The 20930-nt window shown below is 46.8% G+C and overlaps 1 protein-coding gene across 1 annotated transcript in view; it reads left to right on the top strand.

Annotated features, from left to right (window-relative positions):
* The window catches only part of CNMD (chondromodulin), a 124198-nt gene that overhangs the window by 26603 nt on the left and 76665 nt on the right, over positions 1–20930 (top strand). The window contains exons 3-4 of the mRNA XM_085621971.1: positions 5591–5731; positions 13468–13581. Coding sequence (XP_085478097.1) covers positions 5591–5731; positions 13468–13581 — 255 coding nt within the window. The remainder of the gene's footprint in view (positions 1–5590; positions 5732–13467; positions 13582–20930) is intronic.

The following is a 20930-nucleotide window of genomic DNA, read 5'->3' as shown; positions in this document are numbered from 1 at the left end:
TTCCCTCATTCTATTTGTCCCTCCATAGTATCCTCCGCCCGCTCCATCCTTTGCCCCAGGATCCCGGACTTTCCATTCTTCTTTCCCCGCTCCCTTGCTTCCCAACTTTCTTTCCTGCCTCTCTTCCATTATTCCATCCTTCCATCTTTTCTTCCTTCTGTTTGTCCTTTCTTCCGTCTGTCTTTTCTATATTCCCTCTTCCTTCTTCCCTCACCTGCAATCTTTCCCTTATTCCTTCTTCTTTTCCTCCTGTCACCCGTTCTTTCTTCCGTCCCATCTTTTTTTGTGCGCCTTTCCTTACTTGTGAGATTTTGTCCTGCCTTCCGGTTTCACAGTTTTGTTTTGTTCGCACCAAGGCCGTCCTTCACCTCAAAGGCCTCGAAGCCCAGCATCTGTTGTACTGGACACAGTATTTTAACTCTGTAGGTAGAGCGCTGACGCCGGGTGTGTTTGCTGCCGTTCAGGCTGTAAGCACGGATTGGTTCTTTGTTTCCTCTCTAGGACTCAGCCATGCTTGTTGTGTGTAGATGTGTACTTGAAGCAATGCTTAATTTGTAAAAATAAACAAGCATTGGCATAGCCAATAGGTCTCGCCTTTGGGACCTTATAAGTGTTTTGCCATGCAACAGTTGATCTTGTTGTACCAAGGATATTGTGCTGCATAACTAAATACTTAGAAGGTCCCAAAAGTGAGACCTATTGGCTATGCCAATGCTTGTTTGACTTTCCCATTCTTTCAGATAGTTTCGAGAAAAAGAAACCAACAATAACATATATGATATGTTTGCCAAGTTAAAATGACAGGTTTTGATTGACTTGTTCGCTGTCACCTGCTGGACATTAAAGCAATAACGCAAAACATATTTTCTGATTTGCACTATTCTTAGCGTACACTATTCAATAATAGCTTATACAACACAGAATCGATTCACATCAACATCTGCTGAAAAAAAGTGGAAGAGAGCCTTTATTACTATGCCTTAAGCCGGTCACAGACTATTTGATTGAGATCAGGCACAACCTGAATTTATCACAGTGGATACGTGGGAACCCTCCCAAAATTATTTTAAAAATAGTCACAAACTGTTTGATGGGGAACGTGTTTGATCACCTCTGTACTGTTCTTGAATGCATAATTCAGTGTCGCACCCCCCCGCCCCCCGGCGAGCAGCCACCAAAAATGGAAAAACAAAATGATAGTAAATCAGGTTTATTATAGTTTTATTTTTCAAGTTCTAGGCCGGGCCGATTCTTGAGGGCGGGGCCATCGTGGGGGGCAGTCACCAGGAGGAGTTGTACGTGCACTGCTATCAGTGCGCATGTTGGTTTGGCTGGCCGTCTTAGGTCTCCAACCCAGCTGCTTTGCCGGGTTTGAGACAGCAGAGCACAGGCTCACAGACTCCCTGGGAGCGCAAATCAAGGGCCCTTAGGCCAATCCTAATGCTGCCCTCATGCATTAGAGAAGCATCAGGATTGGCCGTAAGAGAGACTGGGAGCCTGTGCTGCAGTGAGGAGCATAAGAGCGGCAATGCGGCAGACACCAGAGCAGGTAAGTTCAGTTTTTTGTTTTGTATTGTCACCATCTCTTTCCCTAACCCCGCCACTCTGCCTTAATACTGGCCGCTACTGGCATTATTATGCACTCAGCTATGTACCACTAATTATAATTTGTGGTTAACAATGGTGTACAGTCCGCAGAATGACAATTTTATCGCAATTTTTGATTGCACCACTGGTAAAGAATCAAACTAGTGACGTGCTCTAACTGTGTTAGACCTGTTAAGTGACCTAGCTCCTAACAAGTCTACCTAAAAATTCAAGGGGCTGTCTGCCTTCCACTGTATTTTCCCAGAAGCCCCCATCCATGGCCAGTGGTGCAGGAAGGTGGCAGCCTCCTAAGGCACCAACAGAAAGCACTAGAGCATAGGTACTCACAACAAACATTTTCGCAAGCAACAAAAGGTACGGGTTGGGATGTGACCAAGCCACGCGTTGCTGCTTGCAGTGATTGAAGGTAGAAAATAATGCATTCGTCGGGGGAGGGGGAGCTCATGGAGCACATTTCTTGAGTTCTGTACCACAACACCCTCCTCTAAAATAGGCTGCCAGCCTCTCTAACAGATATAAATAGGGTGACTACCATATCTAAGTTTCTGTCCCTTTACTGTGTTCTTGTGTTAGACTTGAGTGCTCGCTATCACCAGCCTAGAAGAATCAAAGGGGACAAACGGAGTACCTTGGTTATCCAATTGGAATTAAGCAGTAGTGGGCATCAATGTGAAAAAAGGTATAGTCAAGAATGCTGTCTTTTAGCCTCCTACTGCCCCAGAGAAAAAGCTTCATAATCACCTTTTAACTTTATTTTCTTATCATTGAAACATCGGAAGTGCTTAGAAACAGATTTAAGTAGGTTAGTGAGTGCAATAAAAACACACAGGCTGGACTCCCAACAAGGTGGGCAATTGGCAGGTATGCATACACTACAACCCAGCTCCCACCACATGATGCCGGCCAGTGGATACGTTTTAGTCCTGGTACTTTGGGGCTTATTTATTAGAGTCTTGCGTCGCCGAAGCGTCACCTCTCAACCATATCTATGAGGCCTCATAAATATGGAGTAAGGCAAGGCAGCGCAAGTCGCTGGGCTGCCTTACTCTGAGCTTGGAAGGCGTTCCATGAGCGTTGCAGTGGGTTTTGCCATGCAACACCCATGGATTTTTACGCTCCTCCAGAGATACTTAATCATGTAAACCTGGGGCAACGCCAAAACCTTACGCCTCCCCAGAGCAGGCATAACAAAGAGAACTTTTTTTCCCTCGTTTTTTCCTCTTTCCATGTGTGCTGCATTCTGCATGAGAACACCCATGCAACACCCCTGGAACACCTTTCCAGGGGTGTTGTAACGGAACGCAGCGATATGCGCTGCGTTATTACAGATTTTTGGAACCGCACAAAGTGGCTTTGCGTGGCTTAAAAAACAGACTTACAGTTGGCATCGCTTTTTCACCATATTGTGTGGTATAAGAGCGATGCAAACCGGGTCATAAATATCGCCCATACAATCATGCTAAGCACTGGTTGTAAGTGTATGATAAGAAAACTGGGCTGAAACACAAAACACTTTGGGGCCTATTCATGAGCCGGTTTGTGTCGCTTTTGCACCATGTAACGTGGTGAAAGAGTGACACAAATCTTACATGTAATTTATGAAGCCATTCAAGGCTACTTTGTGTGGCCCTGAGTGGCTCCCTAAATCTGGAGTAAGGCAACGCAGCGCAAATTGTTGCGTTGCCATACTCTGCCCTGGGAAGGCATTCCATGGGCTTTGCATGGGTGTTCCTATGCAACTCTCATGGTTTTTGACCCATTCCTAAATTTACCAGAACTGGTAGACCGGGAATGCATGCACCAAAAAGATATGCCTTCTTAGGTGAGGTGTAACAAGAAGAAATATCTTTCTTTCTTCTTGTGATTACCTCTTTCTATATGTGCTGCATTTTGCAGCACATATAGAAAGAAGAATATGCCCCTCAGGATTATTTTGGTGCGGGTAGGTGCCCCTTCCTGAACAAAAACAATCCTGCATGCAACGGAGGCCCCCTTGCACCATGGTGCAAGGGTGTCTGAGTTGCTGCTAGGCTGCCAAAAGGGCGCCAGTGCAGGGGAAAAGGCAAGAATGCGTTATATTGACTTAAATACAGCACATTCCATCCCTTTCTGTGTCACGCAGGCTGCATCGCATGACATTCTTGTAAATAGGTGGAAGAGGTGTGGCGCAGCGGCCAGGGTGCCTGACTCCGGACTATGGGGTTCACGGTTCGATCGCCAGTGGCAGGTTAGCCCAGCACCATGTGACTCTGGGCAATAGCTCGCTTTATCTTCCCAACGGCCCCCAGTGCCAGGACACCACCTCGGAGGTAGCTGTGCGCTTTACAAATACTGGTATTTCATTTAATTTCGAATAGGCCCCTTTAGATATAGCCTCAATGGATGAGAGTGCCCTGTTTCGTAGTTTATTCACAATAAAAAAGTTAAACCTTGTATAAATAGTTCTTGAATCTTGGATCTCCTAGTGACTAAACTGTTTGATTTTGGGCACATTAAGTTGTTCCTACCCTGTTGTCCGCTTAGCTGTCCAATGTGTTTTTCATTCATACAGATTCATGATATAATTAGTTTTATGGTTAAATGTGCATAGTAGACAGGTAACATACATTATTTATAGTGCTTAGAAACAGCAGAAGTGCAATATGAACAGCCATATAAAAATACACATCATTATTATTAATGATTAGACTCAAATTCTGTCTCCTACTATACATTATGCTGACATAGCTATATGGGAATTCCACCTTCCAACTTAGTTGTTATATAAAATCTATTCCTGAAGTGACAACATTTTATTTTCCTTTTTGTACAGACTGTAAATTTGACTACATTATTTATTCTGCATAACAAATTGTATGGAGGCTTGGTAACTATCCCCTGGGCGAGCCATTAACTCAATTCCACTAATGTAAAGGCTTCAGGGCAGCCCCCTGCTGGTTTATGGCCTCTCCTCTGCGTCTTCACATTTATTCTTATTAGCCTCTGTAAACCTACGTTGAAATGGATTCCTGAATGCAGCAGCTTCTTAATCCCATAAACAGTTAAACAAACGCTGGAACATTTTCGCAGCTTCTATTTATGATTTGCAGGGCTGTGTGGAGCACTTCTCAAAGGGTTCCTTTAAGTTTTCACCATCCAGCACAGTACTTCTGTTTACTAAGGTGTCTTGGGCAGGTGTGGAGGGCCTGGTGTGCTTCCTGGACCTTACAAGGAGTACCCGGGCATTAAAGGCATAAAATATAAACCAATTGGCAGAGAAAGTGATCAGTGAAATGCCACTTCACCAGGGAAGCCGGAAATTTTGCATCGACCCTCCCTGTGTCCACCACCATGTCTTTGTAAAAGTCAATCGAAGCTTCGCTGACCAGCTGGGTCCTGAAATATTAGTCCAGAGTACACTACCCACTCACATTTCCATATCATATGATTTATGATTTTAGAAATCTTAGAAACAATTGATGAATGATGGTGTTCTGATGTGAACGATCATGGACCTATGTATATCAGGAAGCGATTTGCTTTCTATGTCTCGAATAGAGCGTTGCGGTCAGCCACCCATCGACGGATGGTGATCACACGTTTCCGCAGAACACGGTTGTGGGGCCAGTCTCTGTCTGTCAAAGTAGCCATGGCATGGAACGCCTTGTCTCAGGAAGTACGGAATATTCAGGACCTCTGATTTTTTTAAAAACAATTGAAAACTTTCCTCTTCCCGTAGTCGTGCTAAAGCTCTGTTTCATAGGGTCACTGTTATTTTGCGCGCCAGGACACTCTTGAGTATTTGTGCGTGGTATAAGTCCATTATAACATAACATAACATAACAAGAGAAATGCACCAAACAGTGACTCCACCTTTGAGCCACTGCTGGACGGAGACTGGGTCTTAGATGCAGCTGCTCGTGTGGGAAGGGAACTTGATGATTAGCTAAGAGCAAAGCAAAGCAGTGTCCACTCTGTTAATGCTCCGTGGGTTTCATTCCAGGTGTACAATGTCCACTACACCATGAGCATCAATGGAAAAGTCCAGGAAGGCTCCATGGAAATAGATGCTGGAAGCAATCTGGAGACATTCAAGACGGGAAGCGGAACCGAGGAGGCCGTCGAAGTGCACGATTTCCAGATTGTAAGTTACACACGCTTTTTTAAAGGTTTAGTTGGCAGTCGGTGGTGGAAAAAACCCAGGATATTTTGCATTTCAACAACGGATGGGCACATGGAGTGAAACAGCGCTCTATGATACCTTCACTTGGAAGTAATAGCTCCTTCCACTACCAGTAAACCCCCTCCTTTCCCTTATGTATGCGTCCGCTCTGTACTTGAAGACAGGTGCGATTGCTTGGATTATTTGTGATTATCTGATTCTTTTATTTTATTTCTTTATTAGTTTTATTAATTTCATGTATTACAGCTTTAACAAACAACTGAAGTTACATACTTGCATCTTTTACGGTCACTTCTTGCCACTAGTGGTAAACTTCTTTGCTGCAAGGTCTGGATCTGGTACCAAAAAAAAAAATAGTACAGCATTCGCTATAACAACATACTATGCTGTCTACAAATATTCGACAAAAATGTATACAATACTGCTTGCAAATGCAATAACATGCTAACTCGTAGGGGGTGAGCAATGGGATAGGGGGTTTGGGATAGGGGAATCGCATCTCACAGAGTTATTGTAGTGAGCGCAGATGGTGTTGCATCTGCATTGCATTTCATAAGTCTCACTGCCCCTTCCTTTGCCAACATCCCTTTCACTTATTTGTGATGATTATCTGATATCGAAATGTGGCACAACAAAAAGTTTTATGTCATGAGGATAAGCAGTTTCTCTTTTTTTCTCGTTCTCATTCCAAGTAATTTTTCTAATATTGGCATTACAATGGCCCATAGGAGCAGATGCACACAACCGGGCAGACGCAGAGCAGCTGCCATCGGAGGGCAGAATGACCCCGGAGACCGAGGCAAAAGCTAAAGTTTTCATAACTTGTACCATCGCCAATTGTCCTGGCTGCCTCTACCCCCTGCCTGTGCCACCTCTCACTGTGCCATGCCTCCCACACTCCATGGGCCACTAAAAGCGCACCCTCACTTGTGCCTTCTCTATCATCTTCCCTATGCCCAGTGCACCGCACCACATCTGCCCTCAAGCCAGCTTGCTCACCACCATCGCCCACCCATGCCTCCTGTGTGAACAGCATTCAGGTGGAGCCTCTCTGCAGCAACCCAGCTGATGCTCTGCTGTGTTATCCCAATGCTGCAATGACCTGGATCAGAATCAGGTGTGACCCCAGCTTTGCTCTTTCTGGCCACCTCTTGAACATAGACCCAACATCAGCAAGTGCTTCCTGCCCTCTCGCCACACAACACACAATCGCTGAGAAGCACCTAGTATAAAAATGTGTTCCCAAACAGATACACGAGCAAAGAAAGGACTGAGAAAAGAGAGAACATAAATAGCAAGTGGTGGCAAGATCTCTGTCTTCCTGTAGACCTGCAGCTTGAGATATGCAAAATAAGGAAGAGGCTGAAATTGATTCATGTCCAATCGAGTCTCTGGGCCCAGAGGGCTTGATATTATCATCTGCAGAATGACCATCAATTCTTAACACATGATGGCAACATTGTGGTCTGTCCAGCTTATAGATTCTAAGGTACACCCTCCACTCATTGCTGAACATGTAAATATTACTGGTCCCTTTTAGAGACCAGAGTGCTATGTTCACCAAAATCGACTTTGTTGAGGGTTTGCATAATCGTATGGACGGGCTTCTACAAGGCGTCCTATCTGAAGACCCTCATTCAGCCCATTGCAGTATTCGAGTAAAAATCGCAAAAGGAAAGGGCGAGTGGACCAAAAAGAGACAAAGGTGAATAAGAGTTGCTATAGTATTAGTCAATGTACTTACAGCAGAAGGTTTCAAACCGTGGGGTGAGTCTACAAACTGTTGGACTCTCTTCCCCTGGGGGTTCATGAATTGATGTCGATAGACACCAGGCTCGGGCCAAAAATAGCCATTAGTATGCCCCTGGAGAGAGCAGATACACTTCATGCTGAAAGGCAGCACAGTGATTTCATTGAAAGAAAAGTGTGATAGTGAGACACTGGGTGATGGGCAATCAGCAGTTTTTTTCAGTGGTGTTCTGGCTGGAAGTAGGTGTCAAAGAAGAGAATCCATATAGACTCCAAGGTTTCACGCGCTCATGTCTGATAAAGACCAAACTGCAAATACATTTAGCGTGACATCACCTAGGATCTGGAACAACACCCCTGTATCCAACATGCAGATACAACAGAAGTGAATATATTGCTCTCTCCAGGCACACGGCTGTTGGGTCTGTTTCTTATCTACCTGAGACTGAGGATGTCATTTCAATGCTGCACCACAATACTGGCTAGAAGAAGAGATGCCATAACATGTCTCGGAGACTCTTCCCATCCATTGCACCATACAATGCGTGCAATGAATAATGAACTGACTGATGGCTTGATGTATTTTTTAGGCAGAAGTTCCACATGCCAGTTCTATCACATTTGCGGTGGAAGGTCATCTGGATTTATACATTGCTGCCACTACCCCTGAACTATCTCCCTTCACTTTGGGGCCTAATATTGCAGAAATTACAATGTGCCCATGTGGTACTAAGTAATTGTTAACATCGTACTTGGGTACAGGAAATGTACCCCCACAGCCTGGGAACATTTCCAGTACCCACATTACAAATGTCTCAGTTTAAGGGTGCTTCCAATTACAGGTGAAATAGAATCCTGTGCCTGGTAGATTCATAAACAGAGTTTTACTGGACTGAGAATGACAAAAATCCGCATGCGACAATGTACTTCTTGAACAGATGGGATAGCACCATTATCACGGGCCATAGCACCATTATCATGGGCCATAAGCAAGAAATCACGTGACAAGGTCAATTCCATAGCCTGTGTCAATAACCTGGTTACTTAATTGGAATGAAATGGTATCTGAGGTCCCAGGACATAAATGGCAGATGGGTTCAACAATAGAGGGCTCCAATGGTCCTGGTTCAATGTTATTTTTAGGTCTCGCCTGACCTAGCGCATGCGCTGGTCTGGCGAGACTTATTGAGAGGGCTCCAAAAAGTGCTACCAGGACAGCCTAGAGCTACAGTGAATGTGCGCGGGCGCGCGCGCCGCGCTTTACCGCGATTACTTTCACTTTGGCGGCCACACGGCCGCTTTGATGTTTGATCGTGATCGCGATCACTTTCACTTTCACGGCCGCACGGCCGCTTTGCATAGCCAATAGGTCTCGCTTTTGAGATCTTATAAGTATTTAGTTATGCAACTGTTGCATAGCTAAACACTTATAAGGTCCCAAAGGCGAGACCTATTGGCTATGCCAGTGCTTGTTTACTTTGCGAGGGTTCAGCCGTTGCAGGTCGTGCCTCACACCAAGCGATGCAGCCAAAGCTAGAGGCGTTTGATCCTCAATGGAAGGTGAATGGGCTAACAGTGAATCGATAATGATTATTTTTCAGTGGGAAAGCTGGGGTCAGGGTCGGTCTGGGCTACAGGAGAATCATTCAGTGCCCAATGGGCTGGTCTTACAGATCAGTGTGTGGGCCTTTTTTTTAGTAATTTGTGTGTCTTTTTTATGGCCAGGTGTGGCGTTGATTTCACTGATATTGCAGAAGCATTGCCTGCAGCAAACACACATGCATGCAATCTCCCATACCTTGCAAAATACACATACAGCATGTATTTACTAGTTCCAAACTGGCCTGATTTGCATAGGAGGGCCACTTATTTAGCTATTTGGCTCGCTAATGTGGCCACTTATTTTGGTGTCCGGCACTATTTTTTCTCCCAGTCCGACCTAGGCTGTAGTGGATTAATATGTACAAGAAAATAGACACTAGGGGAAGGTTTATTAAGATTTTGCGCAGCGTTTGCATCACAAAAGTGGCGAAAATCGGCGCAAAATCTTTTTTTCCCAATTTACTTTCCAGCGCTACACTTGTTTAGTGCTGTAAATACCTGAAAAGTAACGCGAAGCAGTGCATGAAGCTGCTTTGCATTACTTTGTTCCAGGGGGCGTACCAATGGTGGTGCATGGGCATTCCCATGCAACCATCCACGGCTTCTCACTCTAAACCCAATTTACTAAATAAAGTAGACCGGGTTTAGCGTGAGAAAACTGCGCACTTTTAAAGTAGGCGCAAGGAAGGAGAAATGTCATTTCTCCTTCCTTTTCGGACATTGCATGCGTGCTGCACTGTAGAGCACGCATACAAAGAGGGAAAAGGTTTGAAGTGAGTCTCAGCATGGTATTTTCTACTGGAAGGTTTCCCTTCCAGTGCAAAACCTATGCTAGACTCACAAAGACACCCTTGCTCCATGGCGCAAAGGTGTCTCCGTGACGCACCGCAGCTGATTTCAGCGCCGGCTTGTGAGAGAGCAGGAGAGTGCCTTATTTTAGTAAATATGACGCTTTCATCCTCTCTCCTTTTCACGTAGCGCAGCGCAGCATTTGCGGCTGCCTCAGTGCGCTACGTGAAAAGTTGGTAAATCTCCCCCTAAGAATATTGGTTGACTGGTTAGATGTTTAGGAATATAATTAAATAAGGGTTCATATAAATAAGGGTGGAGCAGGTGGACACTGCAGATTGAGGCAAATTATCCTGATGCAGAGAAGGTTAATCTGGGCTGAATTTGAATATTCATTCCTCCCCTTAGTGTAAACTGCAAATGGCGCCTAGATTTCAGTCCCTGCTGCCTTGCAGTAGCGCGGCTGCCGCGGCCCTGCCTGCCGCTGTCGCGTTTAGTTGAGGATTGAGTGTCGTCGGTGTGCAGCCTCGGGCTCCCTCATTTAAAGACCTGACTGCTATTACCTCATGGCCCTGACGTCCCCTGTTATGATTCATGGGGAGATTACAGAGCTGGCCTCCAGGGCTGACTGACAGATGTACTGCGCGCCGCATCCATCTCAGCCGCGCTCTCATGCATCACCTTCCCACTGACGCTTCGAGGTGTTGGAAACAACAGCCTATTTCTCTCATTACATTTCTTTGTGGCTCTGTGTCGCCCAACATATAATTGACGTCCTTTGTGTTTTTTTACACGATACAAAATATGAGAAAGAATTTTAGATGATATTTAAGAATCTTGGGGGGGAAAAAACACTTTCATTTAGATGGTAAATCACAGAACCTTTCAAATGGTTAGGTGGGCATCACCAACCTCAAATTCATTGTGGCACCGCTCGGATTAAACAGACCACCATTTCCACCAACAAATGGCCGAATTAGACATGTAATTGACCCTGTCTGAAGCAAGGTAATTGTTGGATTCGGTCTAATCCACGGTCACCAATAGTTCTATTATGTTATGTTATGCTCTGTTATGTAGCTTTTGTATGATGCTCAATCAGCAGGAAGTGGCTTTGTGGAGCTAAAACCAAGCCTGGACCACACAACCAAGATGGTAGTTTGCGAGGGCCGTTAAGTAACATGTTCAGTATATGTACAAATCCCTATTAAAAAAAAGACATAAATAAAAGCAGCACGTTGTGTACATTCTAGAGGCTGTTCCAGAGTACGAGATGGTAATTCACGATTTGTTGGAGTAGAGTGGAGTAGGGTGAGAAGAGTGGAGTAAAGGGGATTAGAGTTCAGCGGTGCAGTGGCAGAGAGTGTAGTAGAGTGCAGTGTCAGAGTGGAGTGGGGTGGAATAGGCGAAGAGTGCTGCAGTGAATTGAGGTAGTGGCGTGGATTGGATTGGAGTAGATTGGTGTGTATTGGATCGGGGTAGAGTGGGTTGGATTGAGTGGAGCGGGTTGGATTAGAGTGGGTGGACTGGGTGGGGTGGGTTGGACTGGATGGGGTACATTGGAGTGGAGTGTGGTGGATTGAAATGGGGTGAGGTGGATTGGACTGGAGTGTTGTGGATTAGATTGGTTTGGGGTGGGGTGGATTGGATTAGAGTAGGGTGGTTTGGAGGGGGGTGAATTAGAGTGGAGTGGGTGGTTGGACTGGACTGGAGGGGGTAGATTGGATTGGAGTGGGGTGGAATGGAGTGGCATGAATTGAAGTGTGGTGGATTGGCATCAGGCAGGGAGGACTGGAGTGGAGTAGATTGGATTGCAGTGGGGTGGTTTGGATTGGAGTGAGGTGGATTGGGTTGAGTGGGGTAGATTGGAGTGGATTGAGTGGGGTGGATTAGATGGGGTGGGGTGGATTGGGTTGAGTTGGACTGGGCTAGGCTGGGGTGGATTGAAGTGGGGTGAGGTGGAGTGGATTGGAGTGAGGTAAATTGGATTTGGCTGGAATGGCGTGGGTTGGGTTGGTGTGGAGTGGATTGGATTGGATTGAAGTGGGTGGTTTGGATTGGGGTGAGGTGAGGTGAGGTGGATTGGATTTGATTAGGGGGAGTGGATTGGAGGTGGGCTGATTGGAGTGTGGAGGATTGTTTTGGATTGGAGTGGGACAGATTGTTTTGGGCTGGAGTGGGGATGATTGGAGTGGGGCATAATGTTTTGGATTGGAGTGGAGTAGACTGGAGTGGGGCAGATTCTTTTGGATTGGAGTGGGGCACAATGTTGTGGATTGAAGTGTGGTAGATTGTTTTGGATTGAGTCGGGCATATTGTTTTGGTTTGAGTGGGGCACATTGTTTCGGATTGGAGTGAGGCAGATTGTTTTGGATTGGTGTGGGGTAGATTGGAGTGGGGCAGATTTTTTTGGACTGGAGTGGGGTTGATTGTGGTGAATTGGATTGGAGTCGGTGGATTGAGGAGGAAGTGGGATGAATTGGATTGGGGTGAGATGGATTGGATTGGAGTAGGGTAGATTAGCTTGGGCTGGATTGGATTGGTGTGGGCTGGATAAGATTGGAGTTGGGTGAATTGTGGATTGTAGTGGATTGGAGTGGAGTGAATTGGGATGAGTGGGTGGATTAGGGTGACGTGGATTGGATTGGAGTGGGCGAACTGGAGTGGGGCAGATTGCTTTGGATTGGAGTGGGGCGAATTAGAGTAGGGCAGACTGGTTTGGATTGGAGTGGTGCAGATTGGAATGAGGCAGATTAGAGTGGGGCAGACTGAAGTGGGGCAAACTGGAGCGGTGCAGAATGTTTTGGATTGGAGTGGGGCAGTTTGGGGTGGGATGTACTGGAGTGGAGCAGATTGCTTTGGATTGGAATGGTTGTTACACAAAGGGGGTATGACCCAGCTATTCCACCGGGACCTGGGTAATTAACAGTACAGAAGATAGGCGGTCCCAGTGGGACAATTTTAAAGAACACAAGTATTTATGCAGCAGCATCCATTGAATTACTTATACTATAAAATTGTGCTCAATATTATTTATTCATATTGAACATTGATCTGAATGCTCAAAATCCAGCAGAACATCTGGAACATAAATATACAAAAGTGCCCCAATTGTGTGGAAGGGAGAAGGGAAGGACTTGTGTGCAAAGTGAGTGCTAAATGAGGGCGGAAAGGGAGTGACAATATATACATCAACAATATTATTCACAATAGAGATTGTGTGTACTACATGGCAGATATATACAACCAAATTATTTTGCAGCCATTATGTAGCTGAAATAAGCACAATGAACCAAACACTGTTGCCTGCACTGGCATACATAAACCAAAATGTTGATGTTTCGACCCCTGATAGAAGTAGGTGACCTTGATCCTTACAATTATCATTTTGATTTCGACTAACTTAAATATATCGACCTCTGAATTCAGATTTAATCTGTAACTACTTTAAGCATGCCTGACGTGCAATATTATAATTGCATTTTAATATGGTTGCAGGTTTAATTAACAGCACAGTAACTTAATCCATCTAATCACAAAGTTTTCCTTGTTTTTAGGGCATAACAGGGATCCGCTTTGCTGGAGGAGAAAAATGCTATATAAAAGCACAGGCAAAAGCTCATATTCCAGATGTTGGCACCATGACAAAAGAGACACTCTCCTTTGATTTGGTATGTATCTCTAGTAACTAACAAATGTTATTTGTACTTGATCTGTTGTTCAGATTTAAGAGTAAAAGTTAGGCATTGTGAATGAGTGAAAATAATGGCATTGAATTTTGAGCAACAGCAAACATGAGAGTATAACAAAAAAAATGTACCCCAAAAGGGCAGAAAATGTCAAACCTTGATTTTACGTTTCGGGGCCATAAAACTTTCAATCAAACATGGACCTCAAGCGAACATTTATACTGCAGTGTAACTTTCCTCTTCGGTTTCACATTTAACAGTGGAACTAGCAGTGCACTTTTAGATCTTTTGCATTTGCACACCTCTGCCTGTATCTTGACTCCCTTCCCACGCCACCCCCAGCCATTTGAAAATGTAAATTCTGACAGAAAATGTCATGGCCATAATTGTGCTTGCATGAAATGTTGGGATACATACTTTTTCTGCAGTTTGTCCTTCTTTTCTCTCTTCTTAAGTGGGTGATTAAGCAGCATGTATACGCTATACCATGATTGGTGAACATTTCAGATCATGTATAAACCCAGCTTGCACAGGACCACAAAGCCTTCCTGTGTCTTATGCCACCATTATACGTCTTGAGAAGGTTGTCATAGGAGATCCAGATAGGAGAGCTTTCAGAATTTAGAATGGATGTAAAAGTTCTGTGATTACTCCACTGCCTCTGTGGGATAGGAGCCCGCAATACCATAAGATATCCATCACCAGATATATGCCTACTAGACCTCTTCGTTCAAACAGGAGCTTTGAGCCAACCACTCCACAATGGCCATCACCACAGGCGGCCTGACTGATATCGTCAGGTGGGTTACCATTCTGGGCCATCCTGAGGTGTTTCAAGGCTCAGGACCGCTAGGCCCAGATACTGGACCCAATAATTCCTGCCCGGAAGCAATGGACCTGGACGGGCTTCTGGAGCTGTGGACATTTGCAGAACCTTGCCCACATCCATCCTCTCCCTGTACAACCAGGGGAGCTGGAAACACCCTGTAGTATCCTCTGCTGAAATTTAGCCCTGCTCCAAGTACATTACAGCACAAAAGGGTCTTGTAATGGGCTTATAATTCTGAATATCTGTGGGAGAGGACCTGGCAAAGCCCAGTCCACAAGCTCTATCATATTCCAGGCTCATTTCAAGTGATGGCGTGAATTTGGTGTGAGGATAACGGCTGCAGTCAGATATTCCAGCCCCCACTACTCCTGCACCAAATATCACATTACTTGTAAAGAGCTCCAAAGTGAAAAAAAAGTACGGTAAACAATCAGTTGCCTGTGATGAAGGAACATTAATTCATGGCTGAACACTAGAGCGCCTGAAGGAGTCTCAAGATAGTCTTGTTGAACAGGCTTTTTAAGTAACTGGTGTCCAGTTTTTATTATGGCATCATTCATCTCGCTCTGATAAGGGCCAAGGTCTGCTTCTTGAAGCAGTCTCCTAGTTACATAGTGTGCATTAAACAAACAAAAAATAACCACCAAAGCCTGCTCAAGGCAGCTGGGAAATATGGATCAGGGGCCCGCATCTAGGCTCCAAACGCCTAAGGAGAAGTTTAGTTCAAGAAGTCTTGTAAACTACATTCCTGAAACGGTGACTTGTTGTTGAGTGAATTCAATGGGGGCCTGAAGAACCTGCCTGTTTCTCAACATGAAGCCAGCAAAGGAAAAAGAGAAAAACAGGAAGACAGCAAAGGAAACAGCTATTCTAATACCTGTGAACAGAAACTGACAACTACTGAAGCGGAAACAAGAAACTTGGAAAATAGAAGAAAGGGAGTGACCAATAGAGAGAGGTGATGACATGACAGGATACTTAGGATAGTTAGATAAAACAACTGGTCTTTGGTGAGGAGAAAAGGTGGGAATGTATTTGGGAAGAACAGCCTCTGACTGTTGGAGAGTAGCTGCTTCCTTCACCAACCAAAATTTCAGTCACTGGTTCATCCATGAACAAGAGACTTTGCACCAGAAGAAATAGCCAGCAAACTGCTATACGGTGGCAGCAGGTGTGAGAAAAACATGGTGGATTTAGCAGTAATAGTAAGTAGATTTATTCTCTAGTCAATAAAAATCATAAAAATATGCATAATCATACAATAGAGTAAGACAATAATGAAAATTCCTTTGCTTAAAGACATCGATAGTAAGTGTTTTCAAGTGCATGGGTGAAATGCATACTGCTCTTAACCTTCAATATTTTCTGTGCAAGGGGCTTTCACTTATATTGTCAGAGTGCCTTTTCCAAGTGCAGTATTTGTTTGAAACCATGCTTTAGTTGTTAGAAAGTTAAAGCAAAGCAAAGTGTGTTAGCAAAGTGTTTAGGAAGGTGCAGGAAAATACTAGAAATCCTTCCTAAAGGTAGTAAAAGTGTGACCCACCATCCCCGTTATACCCATTTAGATACTTAAGTCCTTTGCTAAGGTACATAGGTTTAATATCGTGACAGAGTTCATTATTGAATGTGTGGAGTAGCTATAGGGCTTGCTTGTAGTAGTGGAGTTGTGAAAAAAGATCAACCAGTGGGATAGTGGTGCTGTTATATTGACTAATCGTGCCCCCGCTAGCAGCCACACCCGTGGTTAGCTGAAAAGTTATCCCATCTTAAGCCGTTACCCTCCCACACCAAGTAAGATACACCTTGACCATCCTGATAACACAGATAATTTCTAGTTTTATAAAACATAACAAAACACAGTGGGTGGAGTACGAAACTGCCCTCTGAGATACAACAGACATCCCAGGCGCAGCGGGAAAAGTGGACAGGTTTGCCTGGCCACATCCGTCAAACCTACATGTTGTAAAAATTGCCCCGGCCTCAGTTCAAATTCCACCTAAGCGTCCTCAAAAGGTGATAAAGTGCTCATTAGGATAAAATTCCCCAGTATACCACAGCTCCCCTCACTCCACGCCTGGAGGAACATAGCAGCAGCCAGTTGTTGGATCCGTGCCAGTCTCCCCACCAGCAACTCCCTGTGAAACGTAGCGCATTTTTGCCAGATTTGCATGGTCTACTGTACCTTATCGGGCACTACATCCCAGGCCCCAGCCCCGGTCACCAAGATTTGTGACGATTGCCCGGCCTCAACCGTCTCAGCCAGTAGGAGTTTCTCCCAGCTGTCCCCAAGGTCTAGCCAATGGACCACATGTTGCATGTGTGCAGCATAGTAGTCCAGTACTGTATCTTTAAGCCGTCTTCACCTTAAGGTCTTATCAGTGTGGTCAAGGCCACTCTGCTACACCTGCCTGCCCAGAGCAAAGAAACAAAGATTGTGTCCAATTGCCTGAACATCTAGGCCGGCAGAGGACAGAGAGAGTTCTGAAGAACGTATAAACAGCGCAAAAGGAGTGCCATCTAGGGTATGGCCAACCTACCCATTAAAGACAGCGGGAGTGTGTTCCAGAAGGCAACTGAGGCTCTCAGCACCTCCAGTACCCTGCCTATGTTTAGGCATAGCTGTTGTGCCCGCGTATGTGTGACCATAATGCCCAAGTATCGTAAGGGTGCCAATTCCCAGCGCAGACTGACATCAGGCAGCCTCTCTACTGAGGTCTCAACCAGCACTGCAAGTGGAAACAACCGGGACTTGCCTTGATTTTATCGAAGGCCCAACAAGGTCCCAAAATCATCCTGCAGGCTCAGCAGGATCAACAGGGACTCCTGAGGGGAGCTGAGGTAGGACAGCATGTCATCCGCGTAAAGCAATATCATATGCTGGGCCTCCCCTATTCTTATGTCCCAGTCCTGTAGCTCTTCTTTAGCCCAGATTGCCAAGGGTTCCATGGCCAGCACGAATAGAAGCAAGGACAAGAGGTATCCCTGGCGTGTCCCTCGACCCAGAACCCAGTTCTCCGAGTGGCACCATCCCACTCGCACCCTGGCATTGGGTTTGGTGTAAAGTAGTCGTATCCAGTTCCTCCACCACCACCCCACTGATCACGGGGTGCCCCAGTCCTTCCAGAAACAGCCTGTATCAGTCCGGTGTTATTCCAGGTTCCATGGTTTACATCAGTTCCAGATTCTCCTGAAACATGGCTACTATTCCTTCCCTGGTAATGACACTAGAGCCGTCAGGGACCAACAAATGTGTTGTCAGGGACAACGCCTTCTCTCTGTGCAGGATCCAGGCTACCCGACTTGTCTACCTCCCTGTTCAGCTGCTGCCTTTACTGTTTTAAGGCAAACGTTGAAGACAGCCTCACAGCAGAGGAGCAGTAATCATCGCCTTATCTATTCCCCACCTCTTGGGTGACCAGTTTATAAGGCACAAAGCCCAATACAAGGTCCAATGCCCCAGCCTCCAGGTCAGAGCCAGGAAGCAGAGCCCTACGGTCCAAAGCCATCTCCATGTCCCTGAAGCTGTGAAACTGCATGGTGCCATCTTTTTGGATGGTCACTTTTTGAGAGCTTGAGGGGCCAGCCCCCACGATCCTCTCTAGCATGGTTATGTCTGGGACCCTTCCAGGGCACCGGGCTCCTCCGGGCTCCTCCAGGCACTGCCTTCAGGAAGGAGAATCACCATTTTGTCCCAGAGCTTCAGCCAATCCCACACATCTTCTGGGTAATCAAAGATGTAAACCTTCACCCTGCGAGATGACCTTCAGCCTTGAGGGGTACAAAAGCATATATTGTAGCTGTAGTAGCAGTAACTTTTGCTTCACGGCCAAGAAAGATTTACATTGCTCTTGCACCTTTTTGATGTAATCTGGATAAATGGCTATTCTACAGTTCTCAAAGAGAGGCACTGCACTGTCTGTTCACAGAAGGCACAGAGGATGCAGCCCCTGTTGCGGTAATTTAGGATTTTGGCAATGAGCACCCTCGGCAGGGCCCCCAATGGTGGGGGGCACTGGGGTCCTGTGGGCCCTCTCCATAATGAAACGGTCTGACACTCCCGGTGTCAGGAGCTCCCTCCTCACCCAGTCTTCAAGGAAATTTGCCGCCAAGGTCCCCTCCACCCTCTCCTGGAACCCCAGCACTTGAATATTGCAGCGTCGGAAGCAACATTCAGCATCTTCAACTCAGCGTTCATGCACTCCAGACACCATGCACATCCTGGCCATCTGATGTTTGAGAGCCATGACCTCCCCCTGCAGCACCTTGATATTACCTTCAGCAGTTGTGATCTTACCTGCCACTGTCCACAAATCAGCCGAAGGAGATTGACGTCAATGGAGGCGATTTCTCTTTTCATTTCAAGAATAGTCGGAGATCTTTTTTTTTTGCAGCCAAGAGTTCTGCCCTGGAGGGCTCCTGCTCCTCTGGGGCTTTGTGCATTGTCAGACCCACTCTGTCTCTTAAGTCTCTGGGGATGCTGCCATGGGGTTGTGTACTTTGTGATGGTATTAGTGGGGTGTGAGCAAGCCTGCCAGTTCTTGCCCATATTTTTCCGATAAAGGATCAATCCTGTGCCCACCAGCTCAGGTTTGCATGGATGACCGCCACCAGTGCTCTCCTCCCCATGCAGCCACTGTGCACAGCTCTCAGTCTGAGAATAGCAGGGCACGGTCGTCCAAGAGGCACAAAAGGAACCAATCACTGCTCCGTTCTACTGACCTAGGCAGGCCGTCCTCTCAGATCCAATGCCAGAGCAATGGGCGCCCCCACTCCTGCCTCCAAGATCTAGCGACTGCAGGGATCCCCTGACCTGTTACTCCAGCATCAGAGATCTGTAGTATCATCATGCCATATAGTTCGTTAGGGGGTCCCCCGTGACTCAGGAGCCAAGACAGGGGGCCAGCGATCACCACCAGCATGATGGGTGGAGCAGGGCTCAGTCCAATACATGCACAGGTTGCACTCCCCACCCACACTGTGCCTGAAGCGAGGGCAAGTCCAGAAGGCCTCCCTCCCAGCAATGTCCAGCCTTAGCCATGTCCTACTGGCAAGCAGTATGGCTCAGTTCACTCTACTGTCCCTGCCCGCTGCAGCATGTAAGATGGAGCCTGCGGCCACTGAGGGGGGAACAGGGTGCTCAGGAGTAAAGTGTTGCCATGTGTCCCAAGAATCTCTCAGCCCCACTCTCCACTCACAGGGGCTCAGAGAGCAGTGCTCAATGGAGAATCGGCAAATGTTCTGCCAGCCCCAGGGTGATCCAACAACCTCAGGTGGCTTGGGGACCCCACACTTCACGGCTAATTCCCCTGGTAGGGGTCAAGTACTGCGGGCCAGCTGCAGTCCAGTGGGCAGTACCCAGCCACCCCCAACTTGTGGAGGGCATCCAGCTAATTGTGGAAGTCTTTTGGGCCCCGTTCTCAGCATGTGGGGCCCCCTGTAATCAGTACTCCTTGGGGGCGATGCCGAGTGTCATTCCAGGCCCAGAGTAGAGGTCTTGCGGGCCACTCTCCAACATGAGGGCCCCTCAACCAGGTCTCCGGGGAGAGCTATGTGACACCGGCCAGCCACAGCCCTATTGGCAGATTCCCCTTGTCCCCTAATTGTGTGGGGAAGCCCTCTGGAGCTGTCTGCTTCAGGCCGCTGTTCTCGCTCAGCAGCCTGGCCACTGCAGCCAATTCTCCCAGCAGCAGCGCCGCAGCAGCGCCGCAGCCGCACCACCGTCTCCACTCTCGATCCGCTTTCAGCAGCCCTGGAGCCACGGGATCCCAGCAACGTCTCCTCATCGTCATGTCTCTCCTCGCCAGGGGGTGCTGTGCACGTTAGGATTCCTCCTGGGCAGCCACGGGCGAGGCGGCACCCAGCGCATACCAAGCAAAAGCAGCCAGCTCTAAGTCACTCCACTTCAGGCCTGCTACCCCGCAGCTCCTGCAGGCCCTTGCAGGTGCATCCACCTTCAGCCACCGCTGGGGCCCAGCAACAGCGTCAATATCACCCCAAGTCTCCACATTCTTACTTGTTATAGCCATGCTATACTCAGTGGCGAATTTCCCTGTGGGGCCGCAATATTTAACTTTGTTAGAGGAAAAAATATAAGGTAAATGTTTGTTGGACTTAACCCTGCATGCGCTGCAGAGGTGATGGATGCCACTAAAGTCAGAGATAGCCTTTTTAAGAAGCGTTATGTCTTAAGCTTCTTTTTAGTTCTCGCCTGAGCCAGTGCATGCGCTGCCCTGCGAGACATTTAGTAGTGGTTTTAAAAAGTGCTACCCCATGCTTTTGCTGGCCTAGCGCTTGCGGTTACGCTCGCATGCTCACGCGCAGCCGCCAGCTTTCAGCGCCCGATCAGGCGCCATCTGTCTTTCCTCTTGATAGCTCTCTGAACGCTCCTCCGCCCCTCCCCGCCGTGTCTCGCGTTAATTTGCACTGCTTTCACTTTCGCCGCACACCAAACAAAGCCTTGATGACTACAGTGACTCGCTCAGGCTTTCGACCAGCTTCAACT

Source organism: Triturus cristatus, chromosome 8, assembly GCF_964204655.1.
Source record: "Triturus cristatus chromosome 8, aTriCri1.1, whole genome shotgun sequence".
Classification (NCBI taxonomy): domain Eukaryota; kingdom Metazoa; phylum Chordata; class Amphibia; order Caudata; family Salamandridae; genus Triturus; species Triturus cristatus.
This window is presented reverse-complemented; position numbering and strand designations above follow the sequence as displayed.